Genomic DNA, 16,137 nt, shown 5'->3' with positions numbered 1-16,137 from the left:
GGTTCCTGCAGCTTCCGGGGTCCGTGGCACTTGGCCTGGTTGCCATGGCGGCGGTTGCTGTGGCGACCAGGTGGTGGCTGCTTCTGGTGCTAAGCGCCGCGGAGGTGGGGGTCGCGCGCGCCCTTCAGCCCCCCAACATCCTGCTCTTGCTCATGGACGACGTGAGTGTCCGCGCGAGCCGGGCTCCGGGGAGTGCTGCTGCGCTCGGCGCGGGGTCGGGGGCAGGGGAAGGGCGGCCCGCGGTGTGGGGGTCATGCCTGGTTCTGCCGTCCGCAGCGTGGCTCTTGAGTGAAGCTGAAGTGAGGTGGGCGTTTGCGGGCCGGACCAGAAGACCTTTCTGCCCTGTGCCTCCACTGCCCCATCCCTGCCCCACACCGCGCAGGAAGGTCTGAGCGGCAGCCCAGACCAACTGTGGTGCTGGCCACGTGAGGACCAGATCTCCAGGACCTCTGCTCACCTGTTGCCCTCCAATTCTCCGGGCGTTGGTAGCAGAAAAAGAGTGCAGAGCTGACTGAGACTCCGGCCTGCCTGTTCTGAAAGTCCCTTCTGCTGTCTTTGCCCTACTGGACCAGAATTCCTTGATCTGGCTGCTCTGCCTCTGCTGGGATTTCTGGCCAAAGGTCTGGTCTTTGTGGGGTGGTAAAGAACTGAACCAGAGGAATGTCCCCCGTTGAGCATGTGTGTGGCCCCAGGTCACCCTGGTCACTCTGGTGAGCCAAGTCTGGGGATAAACCGAGCTGTTCCCAGCTTCTTTATGACTTGGTCCTCATCCTCCTTCCCAAGAAAGCCAGGAATGTATTTTGGATGAGTGAAATGGAGGTTCCCACACACATTTAGTGTCAGAAGAGTTGCGAGTAAAAATATCTCAAAGTTCCCCCAAAAGGCCAGCAAAGACTCCCAGTAGTCTTTGGACTGAGGCCACGAGCCTCACATTGCTGCTCTACGCTCCTGGCTTGTCAGAATTGCAAGGTTCTGTGTGTGTAAAACCCTCAGATTTCAAACATCTACTATAAGACAAAAACGTAAAATATATTTCATGCAACATTTTTTATTATCAAAGTAATTCTTTGGAATGGGTAGCTTATCCCTTCTGTGGATCTTCCCAACCCAGGAATCAAACCAGGATCTCCTGCATTGCAGGCGGATCCTTTACCAGCTGAGCTACCAGGGAATCCCTAATTCTTTATTACAAAAAGCTAACAACATTCAGATAAGCTAGAAAAGATCGCAGAGCCACCAATATGTAGTGGCTCCTCTCAGAGGTGAGATAGAATGTGTTTCAGTTCAGTCACAGCTGTTCAGACACCTTGGCTCCCGAAGGGGCCCCAAAGCTCCTCTCTTGGGAGCCCGTCTGATGGCTGGTTAGGAAACTTTGCTTCATAACCAATACGTGGGTCTTGGAAATGCTTGCTGTGTCAGGGTCAGCCTTCTCAGAGCTGAGGTTCCCAGGCAGGAAGGCTGTTTAAGTACTTAAATCATTGAGGCTGAATCAAGCTGAGCCCTTAGCCTCTCCCACTTCTGCCTCTCCTCTCCCCAAGGTGACAGTTCATTAGGAAAGACTGACGCTGCAGGCTTGTTGAGATGGTCGTTTCCTGGATTTATGGAGCTAAAAAAAAACCTGGAAACTTCCCTGGTGGTCCAGTGGCTAAGATTCTGCACTACCAATGCAGGAGGCCTGGGGCTCAATCTCTGGTCAGAGAACTAGATCCCACTTGCCGCAACTAAGAGTTCACATGCCACAGTGAAGACTGAAGATCCTGGGTGCGGCAACTAAGACCTGGCACAGCCAAATAAATAGTTTTTTTTTTTTAAGAGTTCGAATTCTGCAACAAAGATGGAAGGTCCCGTGTACAGCAACTAAGGCCCTGCTCAGCTAAAGCAACAAAACAAAACCTGTGCCCACACCAAGTGTTTCTCTTTGCTTGTTACTGGGGCTGCTGGATGACAGGCCTAGCGGGTGGCTTCCTGGTCTCTCTTGCATTCTTTGAGTGGTGGAGGGGGACCAATGCTGGGCACATCTTACTCAAGGGGGCTGACCGGGGGACTGTCCACCTGGGTGCCCAGGGTGGGCCCCAGGAACCAGGAACAGTAGGCCAAAAGACCCTGGTGCCCCCACCTCTCCTGTGTCATCTCCTCCTGTGACTCTGGCAGCTGAAGCCCAGAGAAGTTGGGGAGACCTCTGTCCTGGTCAGTGAATGTTAGAAAACAGACTCAAAGCAACTTGAGCATTAGTGGGGAACACGGCTCTCCAGACCAGACAGGCTTCAGGCCCCCAACAGTGCTGTGTCCTCACCCGGCCTCACCCCTACGGTCATCAGGCCTGGGGGTGCCCCCCCGCAGGTCCTCAGACCCAGTGCAGGCCCAGTAGGTATCAGCTCATGGAAGTTCTTAGAAGATGCTGAGTAGCCTTTTTCAGTGGTTCTGGCTCACCTCCATTCTCTGTGGCTTGTGGGCCGGGGCACAGAGCTCCCTCTTGCCCACCTGGACCCTAGCGCCGTGTGTGTCTCTGTTCTTTACTCGTAAAACAGGACTAAGGAGGCCCCCATGACTCCTGGGAGGTGTGAGGCCGAGCTGTACAAACACCAGCTCTGGGTCCCCACAGTGTCCTGAATCTCCAGGGCCTCCTCCCAAATGTGTCGACGTGGACACATACGTGCGCGCGCACGTGATCATTCCTCATAGCCACGTGTGGCACCTGTACTGCCCAGAAGCCCTGAACGTCCCACTAAGGAAAGCAAGGTGGAGGGCAGGAGGGGAACCACAGGGCCGGGGTCCGGTTGCCTTCTGCACAGGTGCAGGCAGGCTGATACATTTGTGTTCCAGATACAGTTACGTTCACAGGTTCTGAATGGAAAGAAGCTTGCGGGGGGCCTCTGTTCACCCCGGTACTAGGTGGACAGCCCACATTCTGTCCACTGTTGATCAGTGATGGACTCCGGTGTTTTCTTAGGGCTGTTGGGAGTCCTGCTGCTGTGGACATCTGCCCCGTGTCTGGGTGCCAGCCGGCTCGGTTCTCCAGGTGGCAAGCTCAGGAGGGACTGCGGGTCTCGGGGCCTCACTGGGTTGGCTTTGTGGGCCCTCACCGCTGTTTTCAAATCTGAGTTTGCCCCATGGAGTAGGATGGCCTCTGTGTCTGTGTGGAGGACAGAGGAGTCTTGATGCTGGTGCCCTGTGAGCACGTGGGCTGGCATCTGCACCGGGGAAGCGGCAGACTGTGTCCTGGCCTTACTTGGGGTACCAGGAGCGGCTTCGGCTGTGTTCTCACCCGACCTCCACATGCTCCTTCCTGCAGATGGGGTGGGGCGACCTGGGGGTGTATGGAGAACCTTCCAGAGAGACCCCGAATTTGGACCGGATGGCCGTGGAGGGGATGCTCTTCCCGAACTTCTACACGGCCAACCCCCTGTGCTCCCCATGTAAGTCAGGGCCGGCTCAGGCCACTGGGGCGTGGGAGCAGGGGGCACACATGGAACAGGGAGACAGCAGTGAAGTGAGGCAGGGTGGGGGGACCTGCAGACCGGGAGGTGGGATACAGGGGGCAGGCATGGGACAGGGCGGGGGTGTGGAGGGGCAGCCTCGACTCAGGTGTCCATCGAACCCTGATGCTGGGGAGCTCCCAGGATCCACCCTCTGGCGGACATGGGGCCACCAGAGCTGTCAGAGGTCACCAAGGGCTTGGAGCCTGTGGGGACCTTGGCAGCAGCTGTTCATTCACGGAGCTGAGTTCAGCGGCTCGTTCAGGGGAGGCGCTGGGCTGGGGAAGTGGTTGTCAGCCAGAGGTGTGGGGGCCCTACAGGTGAGGAGAATCTCTGATCTCAGGATGAGAAGTAATCCTGGTGGGGCTGGCCATGACCCACAGGCTGTCCCAGGAGCTGGAGAGCATGAGGCGGGAGGCTGTGCGCCCACCCGGCTCTCTAGGGGCTTCCGGGACTCAGGTACTGCAGGGCCAGCCTCAGGCTGGACGTGTGACACATGTTTCTGTCGTGTCCCTTCTGTGTAGCCAGGGCAGCTCTGCTCACCGGACGTCTGCCCATCCGCAGCGGCTTCTATACCACCAATGGGCACGCCAGGAACGGTAGGCTCCAGGGCGGGCTCCCTGACCTGGTGGGGTTTCCCATGGTCCTTGGAGGAGGGTGTGTTTCAGAGACCCCGGGGTGGGCCCTCTCCTGAGGTCCAGACCCCCCTCGGGGGGCACATTTGCCCGTCCTACCCCGGTAACAGTGCTGACAGTGAGGTATAGCTGGAAGACCCAAAAAGTGCCCGGGCGGTGCCACCCCCACCAGGGCTCTGCCCCTCGATCCTCACGGTGCATGGCCTCCCTTGCGAGCAGCTCACGGGCTGTGTTGCTCTGCAGCCTACACTCCACAGGAGATAGTGGGGGGCATCCCGGACTCGGAGCTCCTGCTGCCGGCACTGCTGAAGGGAGCTGGCTACGCCAGCAAGATCGTGGGCAAGTGGTGAGTCCCACACCCCGCCAGCCAACTCTGTGACAAGGCTGGGGTGTTGGCTGCACAGCACCACCAAAGCAGCCCCATTATTGCACACACATGCCATCACGGAGGACACGTCAGGAGGCTCTGTCTCATGGTGAAACCAGGAAGCAGGCAGGGGTGGAAGGTCATGTGGTTGGGTCATCGGGGTGATGATTAGAGGGCTGTGAGGTGTCTCCTCTCCTGCTCCCCGGGGACACCCCCATGCATGGCCCTGGAGGTTGATGCAGAGGTCGGATGTCCTCTCTTCCCTCTCCTGATCGTTGGACCCCTCAGAGACCAGGCCTGTCTGTCTACAGGAAGCCTCCCTTGCTTTTCCAGACCTGACTGTGTCTCCTTTGCTGCTGCTGTGCTTCAGACCCTCTCCCCTTCAGCCCCCTGGCACGCACCTTCTCAAGCACCTCATCTGTACCTCTTGGGGGCCCCTGCTCCACCTGGTTGTTGTGGCGGCAGGGGGATCTGCAGAAGCCAGGAGAGGAGACTCAGCGAGTCGGGGAGTCTGGAGGCTTCAGGAGCACTTCCTCACTCCTGAGACCAGGCGGAAGCCGTCCTGCTGAGTTGACGAGCTGGGAGAGGGTGGTGGCTGCAGCGCAAAGCCGAAGAGGGCACGAGGGTTGTAGAAGCCTGCATGGCTCCGGCAGAGACGGGAAGGCCCGGGGAGACAGTGGCTGGGCTGCGCCAGGGCTGTACCCACAGAGAGGGAGTGCCTGTGATGACTGGTGCTCCCTGCCCAGCCTGGCAGCTCCACCCTGGTCCAGCAGTCTTCTGTTCATGGTCAGTGACTCCGGGCTGCCCCAGCTGGAGGGGGAACCTGTCCCCATGAGCTCTGGAGGCAGGTGGACTCTGGGCAGGAAAGGGCATGGCAGGGCCTAGAGAAGCAGCCGGCGTGGACTCAGGGAGGTGGACGGGCTGGGGTCAGGATGGCCCTGGCCAGGATTAGGATGGGCTCTGAGACCTGCAGACAGTGCTGACCCCACAGCTACTCTGGGACCAGCTCTTTGAATCAACAGCTTCACACGAGCTGGACCTTCATGGGTGTTTCTGTTCCGTGAAGGCCGTTTGGGCTGAAGGACTCAGGCCCAGCCCTGCTGTGTAGCTGCGGCCCAGAGAGGAAGCACCTCTAAAGAGAGCTCAGGGCAGAGCCGGTGCGGTGTCCCCTACCCTGCCCCACACAAGGGCTGCAGAGGCCGGCAGCCATCCCTCAGAGGCAGAGTGGGTCAGGACCCACAGTGGGGGACAGAGAGGTTTGCTTATAGGCACCCAGACTCCGCTGCTGGCCAGCTCAGCTCTGGCTCTGTCCTGCCCTGGTGCCCTGGCCACATCCATCCTGGCCGAGTGACCAAGCAGCGCGGTGAGCTCATGGTCACCTGGGGTCGGCCTGTGCCAGCGACCCTGCAGACGTGACTCTAGAAGACCTGTCCACTTCCCAGGGTGGGGGCACCTTGCCCGGACGCTGCTTTCCTAAGCCATACCTTCTCAAGAGTCTCTGGCAGAAGGACCCGACGTGGGAAGGGGCCCCTGGGTGGGACCAGGGGGTGGGTCCGAGCACAGCCTCAGGAAACAGCTGGGCTGTCGCCCTGCAGGCATCTCGCCATGTTCTCTTGTCTCCACTGGCTCCTGCCCAGGCATTGAGCACAATCACCAGACCTGGTCCAGGCAGCCCCAGGGTGTGCTCCCCTCTGCTGTTCCTGGGTGGCCAAGGAGGGAGGGGCTGTGGCCTCCGGGTGCCAGACTCAGGGCACCCTGGGCTGGCAGGACCTCGTCTCCTGAGCCTTTCTCCAAAGGCGAGGGTGGTTGCTCTGCGGAGCTCCCTGAAGTGCCCTGGGTTCCTGTCTCCAGGCACCTGGGCCACCGACCTCAGTTCCACCCCCTGAAGCACGGATTCGATGAGTGGTTTGGATCCCCCAACTGTCACTTTGGACCTTACGACAACAAGGCGAGGCCCAACATTCCGGTGTACCGGGATCAGGAGATGGTCGGCAGGTATTGAGTCCTGAGCTCCACTCCACCAGCTCCTGCACACGCCCAGACTTGTCCTGTAAGCCATGGCTGATAAGCGCCCCACCTCAGGGGGCTTCTAACAGTCTCAGGAAATGTGCTGAGAGCCCCAGACGCTTTACTCGGCTTCTAGGGTTCAGGCCCGACCCCTGAAGCGGCCAGGGGGCTGTGTTCCAAATGATCAGCCTCATTCTAATCCACTGTCCAGGGGCCATCAGCTGCAGGACCACCTGTTCTGACCATCGGGCGGCTGCGGGGCGGGGTTTGGGTTAACTTCCCTTTCTTTGTTCCTTTTTATTATTTGTATTTTGCTGGAGCTTATTACACGTCAGTGCACCACAGAGCTGGGTAGCTCACCCAGCACCACTCCCCTGCACCCCAGAGAAAGGCCCTGTGCCCTCCACAGCCCCGGGGACCCACCCCTTCCTCTCCCAGTCCTGCCTGTCCGCCGGGCAGGGGCGCAGCCTCAGCCCCACCCCGACCTGGTCCCCCAGGACCTGGGACCTTCCAGGCTCTGACTTCCTCCAGGAGAGGAAGGGAGACTTATCCAGGAGATAAGGGAGGGGGCTTCCCTGCAGTGAAGGCTGATCTTTGTTTGGGTCTGTACTGTTTTCAGATTTTATGAAGAATTTCCAATTAACCTGAAGACCGGAGAAGCGAACCTCACCCAGATCTATCTGCAGGTGACGGCTGCCAGTGCCACACAGGCTCTGGGCCCGGGAGGGGGTGGTCTTGGGCAGGACGACAGGGCTGGGTGGGCTCCGGGCTGGGGAGTGGGATGGTCTTGGGTGGGGATATTGGGGCTGGGTGGGCTCTGGGCCAGGGAGTAGGGTGGTCTCGGGCAGGGATGATGGTGCTGGGTGGGCCCCGGGCCAGGGAGTGGGGTGGTCTCCGGTGGGGATGACCGTCATCCCTTCTCCTTAGGAGGCACTGGAGTTCATTCAGAGGCAGCAGGCAGCCCACCGCCCCTTCTTTCTCTACTGGGCTGTCGACGCTACACATGCGCCCGTTTACGCCTCCAAGCCTTTCCTGGGCACCAGCCAACGAGGGCGGTGAGCCCTTTGCCCCAGAGACCTGGACCCCTGGGGCGGGAGTGGCGAGGGGGATGGTCAGCCATGTCTGATCATCTGCAGGGCAGAGTCACTGTCACAAGTGACCATCAGCTGTGGGTGATGAAGCATCTGTGCCTCTTCCAGGGGGTGGACGGAGGGCTTGGCGCTACCCTGATTCCACCTGAGACTGACCCACGTGCCCCTTCCTCTCCATCCCTGAGGTTAGGCTCTGACCGCCCTTGGGTCCTGACGCCGCTGGCCCCCACTGATTGCCCCATTCTTCCCGCAGGTATGGGGACGCCATCCGTGAGCTGGACGATAGCGTCGGGAGGATCCTGCGTCTCCTCCGGGACCTGAGCATCGCAGAGAACACCTTTGTTTTCTTCACATCTGACAATGGTGCCGCCCTCATTTCTGCGCCCAGACAAGGCAGGTGCCCCAGCAGATGGGGTCCACTTGGGGCCCCTCAGTTCCTGGCCCACTGCAGGCCTGCTCAGAACCCTGAACTCCAGGCCGCTCAGATCTGAGGCTTTTCCACATCGTGGAGGGAGGTTGTTATACCTGGCTTTTCATGGTCCCATAAGGGTTTCACACCCCTGTGGTGACGTGTCTCTAAAAACGCTGGGGGCCCCAGGAGGGCCTGAGTCATTCAGCTCTGTAAGGAGCTGGAAACCCTCCGGGGCTGGGCCTGCATGGGGAGGCCCTGGGAGACCCTGCAGCTGTGAGTCCTGGGCAGAGAGGGGCCCGGGGATGTTCAGCGACAGGACCAGAGCAACTGGCCGAGAAGGAGCTGCAGGGGGAGGACAGTACGGTGACGACCCGTGTACGCACCTGCAGCTGGAGAAACACGAGGAACAGTTCTTGTCGGCCACTGGCCAGTGACCCTTGCTGGCCCTGTGCCAACCAGCAAGGTGGGCTTTGGGCTGCAGGGAAGGGATGAGCCATGGGGTCGCTGCTGAACGTTGCACTACTGCGTTCATCTCCCTGTCCCCCAGGTCCCCAGGGGGCAGGAACCCTCCCTCTGTCACGGGCACTGTTAGCCAGAGCCGGGCTGACCGCCCTCTGCCCAGAGATTCAAGGATCGCCTGCTCAGAGTGGGGCATATCAGAAAGACGGGGTCTGCTCCCCTAGAGCCCAGCGCACAGGAACTGCTTATGCACACTGGTGTTTGAGGGTCCAGCACCTGCCAGGCTTGGGGTTCTAACTGTCTCACATTTCACGTCTCACCAACAGTCTACATGCTCTGTGCATCCATGGTCGCTGTCCACAGGGGCACAGCCTTACAACCACAGCTCTAGGTCACAGCCATCTCCAGTCATTCCGACCTTGAACTTGAGGCCTGAACCCCAGGGTTGGTCCTTTGTCTCCAAGGTGGCCTTGGTGCTCAGCACCTCTGAAGGGCCGGGCAGGGAGCCAGGCGGACAGTCATGTCACAAGGTCGAGTGCCCGGCAGGGCATGTGTGACCCTGGGCACTCAGGCACATGGGCTGATGGGCAGCTGTCTCCCCAGGTGGCAGCAACGGGCCCTTTCTGTGCGGGAAGCAGACCACATTTGAAGGTGGGATGCGGGAGCCTGCGATAGCCTGGTGGCCCGGACACATCCCTGCCGGCCAGGTGAGTCAGAGCAGGCCTTGTGCCAGGCCTGTGGTCATCCTGGGGCAAGAAGGCTCTGTCCCCTCCTGGCCTTCTCCCTGTGCTCACCAGGGCACATGTATGTGTCATCGGTCAGGGACTGCCTCTGTTCTCCGTGTGGGATGTAACTGCATGTGTGTGTGTGTGTGTGTGCACGCGTGTATGTGTGCATCTCACTGTGCGCATCTGGGCAGCACAGAACCACATGCATTGCAGGTGAGCCACCAGCTGGGCAGCATCATGGACCTCTTCACCACCAGCCTGTCCCTCGCAGGCCTGGAGCCGCCCAGGGACAGGGCCATCGATGGCCTGGACCTCCTGCCCGCCATGCTGCAGGGCCGCCTGACAGATAGGTAGATATCCTTGCCCAGAGGGAGGTGAGATACAGGGGACTTGGGCGTGAGATGCGTGGTGGGGCCAAGAGGCCTTGCTCCTCCCCACGGTGTCCCTCACCACCCTCTGCTCATGTCCAGCTCCTCCCGGGCGCTGTCCAGTCATTTTCTCCAGCTCAAGACCAACTACTGTTGTGCTCAAACAAAATCATTTCTCCTGGGTGCTGTGAACAAGTGCAGTTTCTAAAGTGTGAACAGCATAGCTGGAGCAGGTTTACAGCTGGGAGCAGACAGCTTGCTCCCTTTTTTCTGTCTTAAAACCTGCCATGAGAGCTTGTTACTGCAGGGTCAGGGGTTGGGGAGGTGCCGGCCACCATGGCCCTCCCTGCCAGGCCACCTGCCAAGCCCAGGCACCACCCCCTCACTCTGCTGCCAGCCTCCCCAGAACCAAGGATCATGGGCCTGCCGGGGGACCTCCCCTGAAGCCCAGGGACCGTTTCTCCTGACCCTGCCGGTCCCCCAACAGGCCGATATTCTATTACCGCGGCAACACGCTGATGGCAGTGACGCTCGGCCAGTACAAGGCCCACTTCTGGACCTGGACTAATTCCTGGGAGGAGTTCAAACAGGTGAGAGGTCTCAGCCCCATGGAGCCTCTTGGGGAGGGCTCCGTGCCCCTGGCCTGGTATCCTGGGAGCCACCTGAGGGTGTCCTGGGTCAGGTACTGGGTGCCAGACTGAGGGAGGAGAAGGGCTGTGCCATGCCTGTCCCCACCAAGTCCCTGACCTCCCCTTGTAGGGTGTCTGATGCCTAGGGGTTGAGGCAGGAAGGAGGGTCCGTGTGTCCACGTGACCTTCTGCATTTATGGACTAAACCCACAAGGTCAGCTCAAGGGCACAACTCTGCTCCCTCTCTCCCTCCTTCTACCCTGCCCTCCAGAAGCCAGCGCTGTGCTGGGCGGGCCTCTCCGCACCCCTCTCTGCCTGGCTGGGCTGCGGTGGTGGCGCTCAGCTGCAATGCCCCTGGGGCAAGGCCTCCCTCCCGTGAGCAGTCGTAAGAGAAAAATCCAGTGCTAATTAGTGGGCTCTTAATTAAATAGCTTATTTGATTTGCATCCAAATTATAATTTGTGTCTTCTATCTAGACTTGGATTCTTCTCCATTAACCGGTCATCTTTTTTACGCTGAACGTAGTTGTTTCTCCCACCATTAAATCCGTTTTGTTCTCCAGCTGGGCTGCTCCCAGAAGGTCAGAGAGTCACCCACTTGGGAACCACCTGGGTGTCCATTCTCGCCGCCCTCAGCAGCTTAGACGGACTTTGGGGTCTATAGCTTGGTGCAGACAATGGAATTTCCCAGGCTCCTCGGCTCCTGCTTTACTGAACAGCAGAATACTTGCTGACTGGCTGGCCAGGAGAGACACATGGGTATTGGGAGGATCGCCTGTCAGAAGGAGCAGGGAGCACCACTGTGTCCCCAGCCCTGGTCAGGATTAACGTGCCCAGTCAGGGCTCCATTCCAGATCCTGTAAACGATGTCCAATGGTGGCTGGAGACCTCTGTCCAGCTGTTTATGGGGCCCTGGGGTCCCAGTCGTTCCGGAGGGTTGCCCTAGCCTCACCTGACTCACCCAGGATAGCAGCAGGCAGTTCCCTGAACTAAGTCAGGGAGCCCCGGGGGGCATCTTCTAGCCTGGATGCCTCACTGGCACAGGAACCCCATCTCACACGAGCATCAAAGGCTGAACCCAAGGGCAGAGGCCACCCGGAGGGCATGGAGCAGGGCTGGACCCTAAGCCTGGTGGAACAGATGCTCCAACTCCTGTTAAAGGCGGGCGTTGGGATCACCTGTATTTCCTCTGGCTTCAGGTCCGTAGTCCTTCCTCCTTAGCCAGCCAAGGGGTCTCGGACGAATGCTGGTCGCCATGTACCTCATCACTACAAGGCTCACAGGGTGGACGTGAGAAGCTTTGTTCTAGAAATTAGAATGTAAAAAAAAAAAAAAAAGTAGAATGTGGACTAAAGTATTTTAAAGAGACTCACCCCTCCCCACAGAAAAGTACTGAAACCCTAGGGGACGGTGCTCAGGGCAGGTGGTGCAGCTCTGGGCCGGGTGTGAGAAGGCTCCGTCTGCGGTTCCTGCTGGGCTCGCCGGCTGCTGCCGTCCTGTGACCTGCTCCGCCTCAAGGAGCCCCATAGATCGAGCATTCACTTGCAGCCCCCCACCTTTCATTTCAGGGCATTGATTTCTGTCCCGGGCAGAATGTCTCAGGGGTCACCACCCACTCACAGGAGGAGCACACGAAGCTGCCCCTCATCTTCCACCTGGGCCGAGACCCCGGAGAGAGGTTCCCCCTCAGGTGAGCCTGGGGCTTGTGGGGCCCAGGACGCTTGCACAGGTCGGGGAGACTGAGGCTGGAGGTTACAACCAGGCTGAGGCAGCCTGGGAGTCAGTGTGGAGCTGAGACCTGGCAAGAGCAGACCACAGGCCCTATGCCTACAGGGCCCCAGCAGCCTGATTGCCCCCTGGGGCCACCCAGAGGTCAAGGCCAGTGAGTCACTGGCCCTGCTCTCTTGCACCCCATAGTTTTCCATCTCCTGGGTTTTCCCCTGAGTCACCTCCCAGCACCTGCTTGTTGCTCCCGATGTTTGTTCCGGCCAGGCCATGGTGGAGGTGGGGCACATGATCCCACCCCCGGCAGCCCCAAGGCCTTTAGCCCGCCTCACAGATGAGTAGTGTGGGCCTCCAGGTCTCCAGGTGGGGAATAAGGAGAGACATCATCTGACCCCACCCTGGATGGCAGGTGTGTGTGTGTGTGTGTGTGTGTGTGTGTGTGTGTGAGAGAGAGAGGGAGATACGTGACTTCCAATACAAGTGCCTATTAGACGGCAGCGGCAGCAGCAGCGAGCCCTGCCCCTGGCTGTGAGCTAGCTCTGAGCTGGCCAGATGGTGTCTCCTGAAATTCGAGGTCCCAAGGAACATACCTGCCAGTGCCCCCAGGAGACCCCACCATCACTGTCAGGGTCACTGGCCCAAGAAGAGGGCCCAGCGTGGATACCAGGCTCCCCCGGTGGGGAGACCACATGACTTGCATGGGGTGATTTGGGGGACAGAGCTCTGGGCAAGAAGCCCTTGGAGCTGCCACCTGTCTGGGAAGTGTGCAGGGCTGAGCACGAGGTCTCCCAGGTGTCTCCCCCGATGCCGTCACACAGGATCCTGGGGAGACTAGCTGGTAGGACGAGTGCAGCCAACAGAGCAGGACGCCGAGGGCCCAGGAGCCAAGTGGGCTCGGTCAAATCCACCAGGACCAGTTGCTCCAAGAAAAAGGAGCCTGGGCCAGAGGATTAAAAGGGACCCTGAGAGAGGAAAGAGCCCCCCAGTTCTGGGCAGCACTCCAGGGCTTCCAGCTGAGGAGCAGGTTGAAGAGTCACAGCCACTGTCCTGGGCCCCTGGCTCTGCCTGAACCCTCATTTGCTGGATGGTTTCCTGAGTGCCCACCTCAGGGTGGGCAGGCAGGACAAGGGGGGACCACAGCCCCAGCCTGTCTTCCTGGCAGGTTGCCATATGGTGGCACCTGGAGCAGGACTGTCCCCTCGGTCTCCCCACACCCTGGTCTACCTGAGCGGGCTGCCAGGCTCGCTCTGCCCTTCCCCCACCTCGTGACCTGGTGCCGCTTGCCTGCAGTGTTGCCAGCATCGAGTACCTGGACGCCCTTCACAGGATCACCCCAGTCGTCCAGCAGCACCAGGAGGCCTTGGTCCCCGGACAGCCCCAGCTCAATGTGTGCAACCGGGCAGTCATGGTGAGTGGTCTGTACGTGGACTGTGGGGGCAGCCCAGGGCTGCGTGTGTGCTGAGCTGTCTGCCTCAGACATGAGCCCCGCTTCCCTCCTGCCGCTCTGGCCCCAACCTCACAGGAGCGGCAGAGGGTCTCTTGGCCTCTCTGCAGGAGCAAGACAAGCCAAACCTGTGTGGGATGTGGGTGTGGACCGGCTGGGTGGATGGCTTGGGGTACGGCCAGCCTGTGAGCCCCTCTCCCCACCCACCCCCACCAAACCCTGCTGGAGTTGTGAGGATGGATGTGCAGCCCGAGCTGCTGCCTTGAGCTGGGTGGAGGAGCGGGGACAAGAACTAAAGGACATTGGATGTATTCCCTGGGGGTGAGGAGTGCCGGGGGCAGCTGTCCTTGGGGGTGTCCTGGTCACTGTGGTCCACATCCAGGGCTCACAGGGAAAGATTCGGGGCAGGGGCCAGCAGGGCCTCCCTGTCCCTTAGAAGGACACCAGGCTGGCATTCTGGCCCCTGGACTCAGCAATGGAGCAGAAGGGCCCTGTCTCGGGACCACCGAGGTCCCTCAGGTCCCAGTGGCTGAGAGACCTCCACCCGGGGAAGAGCCCCCGGTGCCCCCTTCAAGCCCATCTTGTCGTCTTGGACATGGTGCTGTCCCCACCCCAGCACACCATCTCCTGTGGGCTGAGTCTCCAGGTAGCGGCCAGGTGGCTCAGAGAATGACAGTACAGCAGATGGGGAGGGGCCAACTTGACAGGCGCTGCCGCCACCTCCTGGGCGTGGCAGGAACTGCCACGGCTCCCAAGTGAGTGAACAGTGGGGGTTGGGCTCAGACTCTGAAGCAAGCACTGCCACAAGAGGTTCAGCGGCTTACACACATGTGGGCAGCTATATGTGCGCACCAGTGTGCAAAGCACTCCCCAGCCTCCGTGCTTTGCTCCGCCCAGCTCCTCTGGACCAGCGCGTAGACTCTGGATCGTGTCCTCCGCTCTCAGGACAAGAGCAGCTTGCAGCCTGTCTCCCTAGGGCCTCAACAGACACCCTCCCTGACCCCCAGGCGCACAGGCTTTTGCGTGCACCCAACCCCTTTCTCTGCCCTGCGTCAAAGGTTGGGAACTGCTCCCTTTCCTAAACCTGGCTCTGCCAGGTGGCTGTGCATCTAGAGAGCCACCTGATGGTGTTCAGGGCAGGGGAGACTTGAGCCGTGGTTCTCACAGGCACTGATGCTCCAATTCAGACTCAAGGTCTGAGGGGGGCGAGAGTGGGTGGAGTGACTCTGGGGAGGGCACACTTCCTGTGTTGGGGGACCCAGCAAAGCCACGAAGGCTCCTTCTCAGGGATGTGAGTGTCCTGTTGCCAGGAAATCATGGCCACACAAAGCAAGTCTGCGCTCGAAGGTGCAGCTGGGCAAGCCTGCAGAGGCACCAAGGCCACCACCTACATAGCTTAGGGGAGAGAGGAGTCTGTCCCACCCCCTCCACCACCTGGGGGCCTGCAGAGGCCATGGTGCTGGGCAGTTAGCAGACTGTCCCCTTCAGTGACAAGCAGGCCATGTTAATTCCGGGTCGCCGCAGGGCAGTGTCTCCTGTGCCAGCCTCAGGCGCAGAGCTGCTTCCAGGCCAGGTGGAGATGAGACAGGTGGTTCCACACTGTGGCATCCATCTGTTGGGGTGGGGCAGGTCACAGGCCTGGGCAGGGCATGAGTCTGGATAGTACCTAGTCTGAAAGTGCTTGGAGTAACTGCATGTCCTCTTTCTGAACTTTCATTACCTAGAACTGGGCGCCCCCAGGCTGTGAAAAGTTAGGGAAGTGCCTGACACCCCCGGAGTCTGTCCCGGAGAAGTGCTCCTGGCCCCACTAGCGACAGCCTGGGTTCAGGCCAGGCCCAAGCCCCGGGCTAGGAAGGCTCTGGCCTCAGGGCCCTCGGCTAGAAGAGCACCAACTCCCTCTGCCCTGCCAGCCTGCCAGACGGACGTCGCCTGTAGCCAGCAGCGGTACTTGCCCAAGCCCAGCCCTGGAGTCTCTCGCCAGCTGTCCTGGCCCGCCTGACTGCTGCCTGAGGCCCACAGCAGCCCCTGAACTGGAGGCTACCCGCCTCGTGTTCCCACCCTGCTCCAGCTACCTCATGGCCGCCTCGTCTAGGGTCTGAGTTCTGTCCCTGGACCCAGAGGCTGAGATGCAGCCCCTCGAGGACTGTGGTCCTGGTGTTGAGGCTGCCTTCCCATCCTGTTGCTCCTTGGCGCTGTGCACAGGGCCTCCCCCAGCACCTCCCCCGTGTACCCCACCCCCATGGTGCAGGGGTGTGGTGTGAACATGATGGGGGTGGCCAAGGGCCTTTCTGACCCAGAGCCTCCCTAGTCCAGTGGGGACTGCTGATGCCAGCACCTCCCTTAGACATCTTAGACACTGGGGTTTGTCTGTGCCTCAGAGGTTCCCTGCCTGCCCTCCTTTTGTGGAGTCCAGGGTGGCAAAGCTTGAAGATGAGCCTGAGCCAGCCTGTGCATAGCTTCCAGGGGACCCACCCTAAGGGCCTGTGGGCTACTCCCATGGGGTGGTTTCCGCTCTGCAGGCTGCCCTGCCAACTCTACTGTTAAGATTTGGGGAATGGTGAAGAAAACGGGTTTAGAATAAAGTAACAGGCATTTAGCTTTTTCAAAAAACAAATTCTATTTAGGGAAGGTGGCCCCCTGGGTGCCATGGTGGGGGCTGGAATGGGCCAAATGCCTGGGCTTCCACTTCTGGCTCGCCCCTCTCTCAGCCCTGAGTCTTCTGAACTGCTCCCCTTCAGGCCCTGCTCCGAACCCCTTCTTGCTCCGGTCCTCAGGCACCGGGGACTGGCGGGGAGGC

General features: G+C 60.0%; 1 protein-coding gene across 11 annotated transcripts; it reads left to right on the top strand.

Annotated features, from left to right (window-relative positions):
* The first annotated feature begins 16 nt into the window (after positions 1-16).
* On the top strand, positions 17-15,936 carry GALNS (galactosamine (N-acetyl)-6-sulfatase). Of its 11 annotated transcripts, XM_086350322.1 has the most exons (15): positions 17-161; positions 277-620; positions 3,293-3,416; positions 4,001-4,075; positions 4,355-4,457; positions 6,330-6,473; positions 7,105-7,171; positions 7,413-7,540; positions 7,830-7,969; positions 9,051-9,154; positions 9,389-9,525; positions 10,031-10,133; positions 11,740-11,861; positions 13,187-13,304; positions 15,065-15,936. In XM_086350322.1, exons 3-15 carry the CDS (start codon positions 3,293-3,295, stop codon positions 15,149-15,151), a joined length of 1,452 nt encoding a protein of 483 aa, XP_086206448.1. In that variant the 5' UTR covers positions 17-161; positions 277-620; the 3' UTR covers positions 15,152-15,936. The 11 variants fall into 11 exon arrangements, with proteins under 11 accessions (XP_086206448.1, XP_086206443.1, XP_086206444.1 ...); XM_086350317.1 differs by lacking the exon at positions 277-620 and having other exon boundaries at positions 15,251-15,936; XM_086350318.1 differs by lacking the exon at positions 277-620.
* Positions 15,937-16,137: the final 201 nt, after the last annotated feature.

This window comes from Bos grunniens, chromosome 18 (assembly GCF_055505025.1).
Source record: "Bos grunniens cultivar Pamir isolate PY7600 chromosome 18, Bosgru_T2T1.0, whole genome shotgun sequence".
In the NCBI taxonomy this organism is placed as follows: Eukaryota; Metazoa; Chordata; class Mammalia; order Artiodactyla; family Bovidae; genus Bos; species Bos grunniens.
The sequence above is the reverse complement of the archived record's forward strand: the minus strand, read 5'-3'. Positions and strand labels throughout refer to the sequence as shown.

Coding starts and splice junctions, on each gene's coding strand:
- GALNS (XM_086350317.1), top strand. CDS start 45: ATGGCGGCGGTTGCTGTGGCGACCAGGTGGTGGCTGCTTCTGGTGCTA. Junction 3,417..4,000: donor CAACCCCCTGTGCTCCCCAT/GTAAGTCAGGGC, acceptor CCTTCTGTGTAG/CCAGGGCAGCTCTGCTCACC. Junction 4,076..4,354: donor CAATGGGCACGCCAGGAACG/GTAGGCTCCAGG, acceptor GTTGCTCTGCAG/CCTACACTCCACAGGAGATA.